The sequence below is a fragment of the Coregonus lavaretus genome (assembly GCF_964263955.1).
Source record: "Coregonus lavaretus genome assembly, chromosome: 18".
NCBI lineage: Eukaryota > Metazoa > Chordata > Actinopteri > Salmoniformes > Salmonidae > Coregonus > Coregonus lavaretus.
In genome coordinates this window covers 6,795,203-6,809,512 of record NC_140005.1, presented here as the reverse complement: position 1 = coordinate 6,809,512, position 14,310 = coordinate 6,795,203, and the positions used below count along the sequence as shown (strand labels likewise).

Genomic DNA, 14,310 nt, shown 5'->3' with positions numbered 1-14,310 from the left:
CGATGGGTGCGGGCAGACAGGCTCCGCTCCGGCTCCCGCCTCCGATTTTACCCACAACCCAGGCGACTCTTGGTTTCCCTGTAGCTAACCAGTCACCACCAGCCTTCTAGTAAGCTACCCTTTGCCTGGTTAAGAAACACAAGCAGCTTTACGAAATTAAAAACAATAGCAGCGTTGAGTTTAATAGTAAAACAATCGTCTAGCTCCCTTAAGTATATAGAAAAGTAGGCAGTGTTTGAATTTGTAGTCTTGCTCAACCTTCCCACTTTCTCCACTGCAACGCATAGGAACGTAGCCAAGTCTCCTTTTCCTCGGCTTAATTCTAGCCCTTACCGTTCAAGAGATATGACCCATAATACCGACGCTACGTTTTTTCTTCTTCTTTCTATCGTGCATTGACAGGCCACATTTTACATTCATAAAACATATCGCGGGCCGGTCTAAAATTAGGCTACTTGCGGACATGACCGTTAACCATTTGTTTAGGCTACACCTTGTTCTGTCATGTAACCTCATTGGCTAGATATAGCTAACAACCTGGGGGCGCGTTCAGCAGGACGCAACGTTTTGGAACGTTCAGATATAAATATGCTATGTGGAACAAACATGCCTCTCTGACATGTTGAATAAGGAATAATGTCAGCTCTATTCAGGAAATTTCTATCTGCAATGTTTGAGTTTGTTTTGCAACGGAACGTGGCCCTGGTAACATTACCAGTAGCCTACTGAACGTAGCCCTGGTAACATTACCAGTAAACTGCTGAACGTGGCCCTGGTAAAATTACCAGTAGTCTACTGAACGTAACCCTGGTAACATTACCAGTAACCTGTTGAACGTAACCCTGGTAACATTACCAGTAGCCTGCTGAACGTAGCCCTGGTAACATTACCAGTAGCCTGCTGAACGTAACCCTGGTAACATTAACAGTAACCTGCTGAACGTAACCCTGGTAACATTACCAGTAGCCTACTGAACGTAACCCTGGTAACATTACCAGTACCCTACTGAACGTAACCCTGGTAACATTACCAGTAACCTGCTGAACGTAGCCCTGGTAACATTACCAGTAGCCTGCTGAACGTAACCCTGGTAACATTACCAGTAGCATACTGAACGTAACCCTGGTAACATTACCAGTAGCCTACTGAACGTAACCCTGGTAACATTACCAGTAGCCTACTGAACGTGGCCCTGGTAACATTACCAGTAGCCTGCTGAACGTAACCCTGGTAACATTACCAGTAGCCTGCTGAACGTAACCCTGGTAACATTACCAGTAGCCTACTGAACGTAACCCTGGTAACATTACCAGTAAGCCTACTGAACGTAACCCTGGTAACATTACCAGTAGCCTACTGAACGTAACCCTGGTAACATTACCAGTAGCCTACAGAACGTAACCCTGGTAACATTACCAGTAGCCTACTGAACGTAACCCTGGTAACATTACCAGTAGCCTGCTGAATGTAACCCTGGTAACATTACCAGTAGCATACTGAACGTAACCCTGGTAACATTACCAGTAGCCTACTGAACGTAACCCTGGTAACATTACCAGTAGCCTGCTGAATGTAACCCTGGTAACATTACCAGTAGCCTACTGATGACGGATGGTCTGACATTCTCCTGTAGAATTCTCTAATACTGAGCAGAATTCATGGTTCCTTCTATTAAGGCAAGTCGTCCAGGTCCTGAGGCAGCAAAGCATCCCCAAACCATCACACCACCACCACCATGCTTGACCTTTGGTATGATGTTCTTACTGTGGAATGCAGAGTTTGGTTTTCGCCAGGCATTACTGGAACCATGTCGTCCAAAAACTTATACTTTTGAATCATCTGTCCATAGAACGTTCTTCCAAGAGTCTTGATGATCATCCAGGTGCTTTTTGGCAAACTTGAGTCAACTTTTTGGGCGAGATGGGTCCCATTATGCCTGGCGAAAACCAAACACTGCAGACCTAATCCCAATTGAGATGTTGTGGCAGGACTTGAAACGAGCAGTTCATGCTTGAAAACCCACACGTCACTGAGTTAAAGCAGTTCTGCATGGAAGAGTGGGCCAAAATTCCTCCACAGCGACGTGAGAGACTGATCAACAACTACAGGAAGCATTTGGTTGGAGTCATTGCAGCTAAAGGTGGCACAACCAGTTATTGAGTGTAAGGGGGAAATTACTTTTTCACACAGGGGAATTGGGTGTTGCATAACTTTATGTAATTGTTGTGTTATTTGTTCACTTATGTTCCCTTTATCTAATATTAGGTGTTGGTTGAAGATCTGATAACATTCAGTATCACAAATATGCAAAAGTAGAGAAAATTAGAAAGGGGGCAAACACTTTTTCACAGCACTGTAACTCCTCTTACCACTACACTATATCTGACTGGGTTAATAACTCCTCTCACCACTACACTATATCTGACTGGTTAATAACTTCTCTCACCACTACACTATATCTGACTGGGTTAATAACTCCTCTTACCACTACACTATATCTGACTGGTTAATAACCCCTCTTACCACTACACTATATCTGACTGGGTAAATAACCCCTCTCACCACTACACTATATCTGACTGGTTAATAACTCCTCTTACCACTACACTATATCTGACTGGGTTAATAACCCCTCTTACCACTACACTATATCTGACTGGGTAAATAACCCCTCTCACCACTACAATATATCTGACTGGTTAATAACTCCTCTCACCACTACACTATATCTGACTGGGTAAATAACCCCTCTCACCACTACAATATATCTGACTGGGTAAATAACTCCTCTCACCACTACAATATATCTGACTGGGTTAATAACCCCTCTTACCACTACACTATATCTGACTGGGTAAATAACTCCTCTCACCACTACACTATATCTGACTGGGTTAATAACTCCTCTCACCACTACACTATATCTGACTGGGTAAATAACCCCTCTCACCACTACAATATATCTGACTGGGTTAATAACCCCTCTTACCACTACACTATATCTGACTGGGTTAATAACCCCTCTTACCACTACACTATATCTGACTGGGTAAATAACCCCTCTTACCACTACACTATATCTGACTGGGTAAATAACTCCTCTTACCACTACACTATATCTGACTGGTTAATAACCCCTCTTACCACTACACTATATCTGACTGGTTAATAACCCCTCTTACCACTACACTATATCTGACTGGGTTAATAACTCCTCTTACCACTACACTATATCTGACTGGTTAATAACTCCTCCTACCACTACACTATATCTGACTGGTTAATAACTCCTCTCACCACTACACTATATCTGACTGGGTTAATAACTCCTCTTACCACTACACTATATCTGACTGGTTAATAACTCCTCCTACCACTACACTATATCTGACTGGTTAATAACTCCTCTAACCACTACACTATATCTGACTGGTTAATAACCCCTCTTACCACTACACTATATCTGACTGGTTAATAACCCCTCTTACCACTACACTATATCTGACTGGTTAATAACTCCTCTTACCACTACACTATATCTGACTGGTTAATAACTCCTCTTACCACTACACTATATCTGACTGGGTAAATAACTCCTCTCACCACTACACTATATCTGACTGGGTTAATAACTCCTCTTACCACTACACTATATCTGACTGGGTTAATAACTCCTCTTACCACTACACTATATCTGACTGGCTTAATAACTCCTCTCACCACTACACTATATCTGACTGGGTTAATAACTCCTCTTACCACTACACTATATCTGACTGGTTAATAACTCCTCTCACCACTACACTATATCTGACTGGGTTAATAACTCCTCTCACCACTACACTATATCTGACTGGGTTAATAACTCCTCTAACCACTACACTATATCTGACTGGGTTAATAACTCCTCTTACCACTACACTATATCTGACTGGGTTAATAACTCCTCTTACCACTACACTATATCTGACTGGTTAATAACTCCTCTTACCACTACACTATATCTGACTGGGTTAATAACTCCTCTTACCACTACACTATATCTGACTGGGTAAATAACTCCTCGTCACTACACTATATCTGACTGGTTAATAACCCCTCTCACCACTACACTATATCTGACTGGTTAATAACTCCTCTTACCACTACACTATATCTGACTGGGTTAATAACTCCTCTTACCACTACACTATATCTGACTGGGTAAATAACTCCTCGTCACTACACTATATCTGACTGGGTAAATAACTCCTCTCACCACTACACTATATCTGACTGGGTTAATAACCCCTCTTACCACTACACTATATCTGACTGGGTTAATAACCCCTCTCACCACTACACTATATCTGACTGGGTTAATAACTCCTCTTACCACTACACTATATCTGACTGGGTTAATAACTCCTCTCACCACTACACTATATCTGACTGGATTAATAACTCCTCTTACCACTACACTATATCTGACTGGGTTAATAACTCCTCTTACCACTACACTATATCTGACTGGGTTAATAACTCCTCTTACCACTACACTATATCTGACTGGGTTAATAACCCCTCTTACCACTACACTATATCTGACTGGTTAATAACCCCTCTTACCACTACACTATATCTGACTGGTTAATAACTCCTCTTACCACTACACTATATCTGACTGGGTTAATAACTCCTCTTACCACTACACTATATCTGACTGGGTAAATAACTCCTCGTCACTACACTATATCTGACTGGGTAAATAACTCCTCTCACCACTACACTATATCTGACTGGGTTAATAACTCCTCTTACCACTACACTATATCTGACTGGGTAAATAACTCCTCTCACCACTACACTATATCTGACTGGGTAAATAACTCCTCGTCACTACACTATATCTGACTGGGTAAATAACTCCTCTCACCACTACACTATATCTGACTGGTTAGTAACCCCTCTCACCACTACACTATATCTGACTGGGTTAATAACTCCTCTTACCACTACACTATATCTGACTGGGTTAATAACTCCTCTCACCACTACACTATATCTGACTGGGTTAATAACTCCTCTCACCACTACAATATATCTGACTGGGTTAATAACTCCTCTTACCACTACACTATATCTGACTGGGTTAATAACTCCTCTCACCACTACACTATATCTGACTGGGTTAATAACCCCTCTTACCACTACACTATATCTGACTGGGTTAATAACTCCTCTCACCACTACACTATATCTGACTGGGTAAATAACTCCTCTCACCACTACACTATATCTGACTGGTTAATAACTCCTCTTACCACTACACTATATCTGACTGGGTTAATAACCCCTCTTACCACTACACTATATCTGACTGGGTTAATAACTCCTCGTCACTACACTATATCTGACTGGGTTAATAACTCCTCTCACCACTACACTATATCTGACTGGTTAATAACTCCTCTTACCACTACACTATATCTGACTGGGTTAATAACCCCTCTTACCACTACACTATATCTGACTGGTTAATAACCCCTCTTACCACTACACTATATCTGACTGGTTAATAACTCCTCTTACCACTACACTATATCTGACTGGGTTAATAACTCCTCTTACCACTACACTATATCTGACTGGGTAAATAACTCCTCGTCACTACACTATATCTGACTGGGTAAATAACCCCTCTCACCACTACACTATATCTGACTGGGTTAATAACTCCTCTTACCACTACACTATATCTGACTGGTTAATAACTCCTCTTACCACTACACTATATCTGACTGGGTTAATAACTCCTCTTACCACTACACTATATCTGACTGGGTAAATAACTCCTCGTCACTACACTATATCTGACTGGGTTAATAACTCCTCTTACCACTACACTATATCTGACTGGTTAATAACTCCTCTTACCACTACACTATATCTGACTGGGTAAATAACTCCTCTCACCACTACACTATATCTGACTGGGTAAATAACTCCTCTTACCACTACACTATATCTGACTGGGTTAATAACTCCTCTCACCACTACACTATATCTGACTGGGTTAATAACTCCTCTCACCACTACACTATATCTGACTGGGTTAATAACTCCTCTCACCACTACACTATATCTGACTGGGTTAATAACTCCTCTTACCACTACACTATATCTGACTGGGTAAATAACTCCTCTCACCACTACACTATATCTGACTGGCTTAATAACTCCTCTTACCACTACACTATATCTGACTGGGTAAATAACCCCTCTCACCACTACACTATATCTGACTGGGTTAATAACTCCTCTAACCACTACACTATATCTGACTGGGTTAATAACTCCTCTCACCACTACACTATATCTGACTGGGTTAATAACTCCTCTTACCACTACACTATCTGACTGGTTAATAACTCCTCTTACCACCACACTATATCTGACTGGATTAATAACTCATCTTACCACTACACTATCTGACTGGTTAATAACTCCTCTTACCACTACACTATATCTGACTGGGTAAATAACTCCTCTCACCACTACACTATATCTGACTGGGTTAATAACTCCTCTTACCACTACACTATATCTGACTGGTTAATAACTCCTCATCACTCCACTATATCTGACTGGGTTAATAACTCATCTTACCACTACACTATCTGACTGGTTAATAACTCCTCTTACCACTACACTATATCTGACTGGGTTAATAACTCCTCTTACCACTACACTATATCTGACTGGTTAATAACTCTTCATCACTCCACTATATCTGACTGGGTTAATAACTCATCTTACCACTACACTATCTGACTGGTTAATAACTCCTCTTACCACTACACTATATCTGACTGGGTTAATAACTCCTCTCACCACTACACTATATCTGACTGGGTTAATAACTCCTCTTACCACTACACTATATCTGACTGGGTTAATAACTCCTCTTACCACTACACTATATCTGACTGGGTAAATAACTCCTCGTCACTACACTATATCTGACTGGGTAAATAACCCCTCTCACCACTACACTATATCTGACTGGGTTAATAACTCCTCTTACCACTACACTATATCTGACTGGTTAATAACTCCTCTTACCACTACACTATATCTGACTGGGTAAATAACTCCTCTCACCACTACACTATATCTGACTGGGTAAATAACTCCTCTTACCACTACACTATATCTGACTGGGTTAATAACTCCTCTCACCACTACACTATATCTGACTGGGTTAATAACTCCTCTCACCACTACACTATATCTGACTGGGTTAATAACTCCTCTCACCACTACACTATATCTGACTGGCTTAATAACTCCTCTTACCACTACACTATATCTGACTGGGTAAATAACCCCTCTCACCACTACACTATATCTGACTGGGTTAATAACTCCTCTTACCACTACACTATATCTGACTGGCTTAATAACTCCTCTTACCACTACACTATATCTGACTGGGTAAATAACCCCTCTCACCACTACACTATATCTGACTGGCTTAATAACTCCTCTCACCACTACACTATATCTGACTGGGTTAATAACTCCTCTCACCACTACACTATATCTGACTGGCTTAATAACTCCTCTTACCGCTACACTATATCTGACTGGGTAAATAACCCCTCTCACCACTACACTATATCTGACTGGGTTAATAACCCCTCTTACCACTACACTATATCTGACTGGGTTAATAACCCCTCTTACCACTACACTATATCTGACTGGGTTAATAACTCCTCTTACCACTACACTATATCTGACTGGGTTAATAACTCCTCTTACCACTACACTATATCTGACTGGGTAAATAACTCCTCTCACCACTACACTATATCTGACTGGGTTAATAACTCCTCTCACCACTACACTATATCTGACTGGGTTAATAACTCCTCTCACCACTACACTATATCTGACTGGGTTAATAACTCCTCTTACCACTACACTATATCTGACTGGGTTAATAACTCCTCTAACCACTACACTATATCTGACTGGGTTAATAACTCCTCTCACCACTACACTATATCTGACTGGGTAAATAACTCCTCTCACCACTACACTATATCTGACTGGGTTAATAACTCCTCTCACCACTACACTATATCTGACTGGGTAAATAACTCCTCTAACCACTACACTATATCTGACTGGTTAATAACTCCTCTTACCACTACACTATATCTGACTGGTTAATAACACCTCTTACCACTACACTATATCTGACTGGGTAAATAACTCCTCTAACCACTACACTATATCTGACTGGGTTAATAACTCCTCTTACCACTACACTATATCTGACTGGGTTAATAACTCCTCTCACCACTACACTATATCTGACTGGTTAATAACTCCTCTTACCACTACACTATATCTGACTGGGTTAATAACTCCTCTCACCACTACACTATATCTGACTGGTTAATAACTCCTCTTACCACTACACTATATCTGACTGGGTAAATAACTCCTCTCACCACTACACTATATCTGACTGGGTTAATAACTCCTCCTACCACTACACTATATCTGACTGGGTTAATAACCCCTCTCACCACTACACTATATCTGACTGGTTAATAACTCCTCTCACCACTACACTATATCTGACTGGTTAATAACTCCTCTTACCACTACACTATATCTGACTGGGTTAATAACTCCTCTTACCACTACACTATATCTGACTGGGTTAATAACTCCTCTTACCACTACACTATATCTGACTGGGTTAATAACTCCTCTTACCACTACACTATATCTGACTGGGTTAATAACTCCTCTCACCACTACACTATATCTGACTGGCTTAATAACTCCTCTTACCACTACACTATATCTGACTGGGTTAATAACTCCTCTAACCACTACACTATATCTGACTGGGTTAATAACTCCTCTAACCACTACACTATATCTGACTGGGTTAATAACTCCTCTTACCACTACACTATATCTGACTGGGTTAATAACTCCTCTAACCACTACACTATATCTGACTGGTTAATAACTCCTCTAACCACTACACTATATCTGACTGGGTTAATAACTCCTCTAACCACTACACTATATCTGACTGGGTTAATAACCCCTCTCACCACTACACTATATCTGACTGGGTAAATAACTCCTCTCACCACTACACTATATCTGACTGGGTTAATAACTCCTCTAACCACTACACTATATCTGACTGGATAAATAACTCCTCGTCACTACACTATATCTGACTGGTTAATAGCTCCTCTTACCACTACACTATATCTGACTGGGTTAATAACTCCTCTCACCACTACACTATATCTGACTGGGTTAATAACTCCTCTTACCACTACACTATATCTGACTGGTTAATAACTCCTCTCACCACTACACTATATCTGACTGGTTAATAACTCCTCTTACCACTACACTATATCTGACTGGTTAATAACTCCTCTTACCACTACACTATATCTGACTGGGTTAATAACTCCTCTAACCACTACACTATATCTGACTGGGTTAATAACTCCTCTTACCACTACACTATATCTGACTGGTTAATAACTCCTCTTACCACTACACTATATCTGACTGGGTTAATAACTCCTCTCACCACTACACTATATCTGACTGGTTAATAACCCCTCTTACCACTACACTATATCTGACTGGTTAATAACTCCTCTTACCACTACACTATATCTGACTGGTTAATAACTCCTCTTACCACTACACTATATCTGACTGGTTAATAACTCCTCTCACCACTACACTATATCTGACTGGTTAATAACTCCTCTTACCACTACACTATATCTGACTGGTTAATAACTCCTCTTACCACTACACTATATCTGACTGGTTAATAACTCCTCTCACCACTACACTATATCTGACTGGTTAATAACTCCTCTTACCACTACACTATATCTGACTGGGTTAATAACTCCTCTTACCACTACACTATATCTGACTGGTTAATAACTCCTCTTACCACTACACTATATCTGACTGGGTTAATAACTCCTCTTACCACTACACTATATCTGACTGGGTTAATAACTCCTCTTACCACTACACTATATCTGACTGGTTAATAACTCCTCTTACCACTACACTATATCTGACTGGTTAATAACTCCTCTTACCACTACACTATATCTGACTGGTTAATAACTCCTCTTACCACTACACTATATCTGACTGGGTTAATAACTCCTCTTACCACTACACTATATCTGACTGGGTTAATAACTCCTCTTACCACTACACTATATCTGACTGGGTTAATAACTCCTCGTCACTACACTATATCTGACTGGGTTAATAACTCCTCTCACCACTACACTATATCTGACTGGGTTAATAACTCCTCTCACCACTACACTATATCTGACTGGGTTAATAACTCCTCTTACCACTACACTATATCTGACTGGTTAATAACTCCTCTTACCACTACACTATATCTGACTGGGTAAATAACTCCTCTTACCACTACACTATATCTGACTGGGTTAATAACTCCTCTTACCACTACACTATATCTGACTGGGCCAAAATGAGCACTGCTAGGTAGTGTACACCATGTTATAAAAGCAGATGATTCATACATCACATGGCGATCAGACGGTTGGCATTACATAAGTAGAATAATTTCTGAACTGGCAACAGTGAGGGCAGCTACAGCCACTCAGCCAGTCTGCGGTTTCAGACAAGACGCTCCACAGTCCCCTGGAGCGGAGCAGTTAATGGCTTCGTATCCGACAACAGAACATTAGCCAGGAGGAGGAAAAGAAAGGCTGCTAGGTGAGGTCATCCTGACGCTGCTTTAACAACCCAAACAGGTTTCTTCAACCAGCCCCGTTGCACATGCTTTGGTTAACGGCTTTACAGGGGGGGGGGGGGGGGGGGGGGGGGACTGTGCCACTCTGTTGGTTACTGTGCCAAGTACCAATCTCTTGGCGACATTGGTGATGCTGTGGGTAGGGCCAGCACAGTAGGCCCTAGAGGAGCGGGGATGTAGGGCAGTGACAAGGATGTCTGGTGAAATCTGAAGGAACTTCCATCTTGTTGCCAGGGAAAGAGAGTGAATTCTCTGGATTTACCAGGTCGTCGTCTATTAGCTGATCATTCATAACAACACTAAGTGGATATGACCAGCTGATCCACTGCCAGTATTAAAGGCATTCCAGAGTTGTGGAGGATACATTCAACACTGTAGATCCTCTTCTAGAAATACAGTTCCCTGATAATTGGACTACTGCACTACTAATGGGGCTAATTTCCCTTAGTAGCCCATCTCCTCAGGACAAAATAATGCTTTTCTAGTTTGTTGAGTCGCTGACCCAGTCCCCCTGCCATTAGTCTGGTTGGCTAACAAATGAAGCGTTCAAGAACAAAATGACATGACTTTTACAGACAGTTCTACAGCTGGCCAACGCACCATTGGGTGATCTCAGCGCCTCCAGACTACACACTCAACGAAGTCGTGTGTTGGAACAATGAGGCCCTCTCGCCTGATATGAACCACGCCCCTCAGTCAGTGTGACAGTGAGTTTTTCTAGTGAGAGAACATTGGAAAATCCCTGGCAACAGATTCACAACAGCTTGGTATGTTTCGTCTTCTGGCTTGTAAGAGGGAACTTTCTGAAGTAATTACAAACCGTGTAAGGCAGTGTTTTGAAGCGCTTGCAGGCTTTTCGCTTACACAGAAGTGTCATTAACCCACTACAGAATTAGAAAATGTCAACCACGTCAGAGTAGGGCGTGGTTCTGTGCCAATTGGGAGACTTGAGAACATTCAAAACCCAGAGACTTTAGTAAATATTTTTGTGTTTGACAACAGTGTGAAAGGTGATTTTGACTTGATTCTTGCACTTATTTGAATTATTAAACACCCTTTAGTGTGACAGCGATTAAACAGTATGTCACATTGCAATAACCTTTCTTCTTTCTGTCAGATTACAGGATCATTATTGACAGTGTGAAAGGTCAACATCATCCTCGGAGGAGGAAGCTTTATTTCTTTTGAACCAGCTTACACCTGTTTTTCAGGTAACCCAGCATGCCTGAGTTAATCATTGACATTATCACCAAGTCCTGCACACCACACAGCACACTTCAGCATCAGTTCTGTTCAGGACTTGACTTTGTAAATGTCATTGGTTGTCTCATTTCTCAACAATGGTAATTAAGTTCTATAACGTCAACCTTCTATAATTCATTAACCAACCACGTCATTAGATGATGTTTGAGTATTCTGTTTATTTTGCTACATGGTACAGATCTAGGAATAGCTTCCCCTATCCAAATCCTAACCTTAACCATTGGTGGATGAAATACAAAATGTAAAACAAGACCAGCGTCTAGAGGCAACCTACTCCCTTTGGCTCAGCAGAGCTCTTAAGTAAGAATGTCAGACAGTGTCTCCTGTATCTGGGCAGACGTCAGGCTGTGTTGAGAAGAGATATTGATTGGTTGTGACAAAGTGATGTGTCATGCACCTTCACTCACTCTACTAATAACCTGCAACCCCAACTCCACTTCCTGTCTCCAGCTATCACACTTGAACTGTCCAGCATACAAGCGGATGACAATCAGCACATCCACAACGCTTTATGAGAACACAGGAGCCACAGACCAGACATCTGGTTAAATCCCTTATCCATTTCCTCATCCAGATCATTATCTTTTTTTCCCTGCTGGTTGACATTTTTTGCAGAGCGTGTTGACAATCCTTCGACCCAGATTCTTGGCAGAAACATTTCCTCGGCGGGTGTTTGATATTATTTTCGCATGGTTCAACTCTAAATTGTAATATTGTTCCCAGCTACGTCTGAATTAGGTTCATGTTATAGCCTACAATCCCATCTATGTCTTCCACATAAGACAGCATCTTCTCAGCACCAAGGATAAACGTTCACTTTCATCAAAGCCCTAAGTCGAGCTTGAGCTGCAAAATAGCCATCACGCCTGCAATAACAGCCCTGCCGGCAGGGACTACCTCTTTGGTGCTAAGTTTAAATCAGGCAGTGGTGACATCTCACGTTAAGCACACAGACAGATTGATGACCAGGAGGAGATGAGTTTACCGTTACAGAACTGCAGCAGCGAAGAGGTGTCATAGAGGCTGCTGTAGCTGGAAAACCCGTCCTCCATTCTGGACTTCCACCGCGCTCCTCCACTCCCTCCTCTCTTGTTCCCTCTCTCCTCCAGCGAGTTCCCGTTACTTTCGCTTGCTTGCTACCACCGAGGCTCTTCCTCCATTCAACATCCAGTTTTCCCGGGTCAGGCTACCAGTGTCAGTTAACATGGCAACCCGTTCACTACGATTATGTAATGTGAACCTCAGACTCTCTTCTCTTCTTTGAATGGTCCTGAGGACAAACTCAAAAAAATTAGAGGGGGTGAACCTCCGGGAGAAGTTCAAAACACAGGTTCTCCTCTCCTCTCCTTCCCTCAGTCCCTCCAGTTGAAGCTGTGTGGCGTTAAACCGTGTGCTGAGCTCCACAAGAAAAACAGATTTGAGAGGCTTGAGCTGTAAGTGGAGCGCTGGCAGCAGAGTGTGTGTGCATGAGAGAGAGAGAGAGAGACAGAGAGAGAGAGAGAGAGTGAGTGTGTGTGTTTGTGCGTGTGAGTGTTTGGATAATGCCTTGGACAGAGTTCCCCGGCCCAGACTTTCACTGACTGTGGACGAGTGAGAGCAGAGGGGGTTGGGCCTCTTTCAAAACACAGATCCTCCCTCTTGCCTAGATAGGACACAGAGAAAGAGAAAGAGAAAGAGAGAGAGAGAGAGAGAGAGAGAGAGAGAGAGAGAGAGCACCTATGATCACCAGAAAGGAAGGGAATAAAGGGAAACAAGGAAGAAGAAAAATTGCAGCTAGTAGAAGGAAATGAAATTAGATGTAGTAAGTAAGAAGCTGTCTTGTTGTTCAGCTCTTCTAGCCTGCTGACAGAAACCATCCTGTCAGAATAATCATCCCAAAACAGCCACTGATACGAGAGAAACCCAACGGATATGAACAAATATAGAATAAAGCTCTTTCTCAGTCTCAAAGAGAAGAGAGGAATCTGTCCATTCAGGAGAAAAAGAACAGAGACAGATGGAAGTGTAACACAGAGAAGAGATAGAGGGTCGCTGAGACTAGAATAGGGACTTCTATGGAAGAACAGTGTCCCAGTCTACCTACCGGTCAGAGTTAAACGGGTTCAGATAGAAATAGATGACAAAGAACAAACATGGCTCTCTGACAAGCGGAACAAGAAATCACATCCGGTCTATTCGTAACATTCCTA

At 41.8% G+C, this 14,310-nt stretch overlaps 1 protein-coding gene across 1 annotated transcript in view; it reads right to left on the bottom strand.

Moving 5' to 3' along the window:
- LOC311145961 (echinoderm microtubule-associated protein-like 1) overlaps positions 1 to 13,589 on the bottom strand; it is a 64,785-nt gene extending 51,196 nt beyond the window's left edge. Inside the window, exon 1 of the mRNA XM_084182364.1 lies at positions 13,107 to 13,589. Coding sequence (XP_084038490.1) covers positions 13,107 to 13,173 — 67 coding nt within the window. The 5' untranslated portion in view covers positions 13,174 to 13,589. The remainder of the gene's footprint in view (positions 1 to 13,106) is intronic.
- Between the last annotated feature and the right edge of the window lie 721 nt (positions 13,590 to 14,310).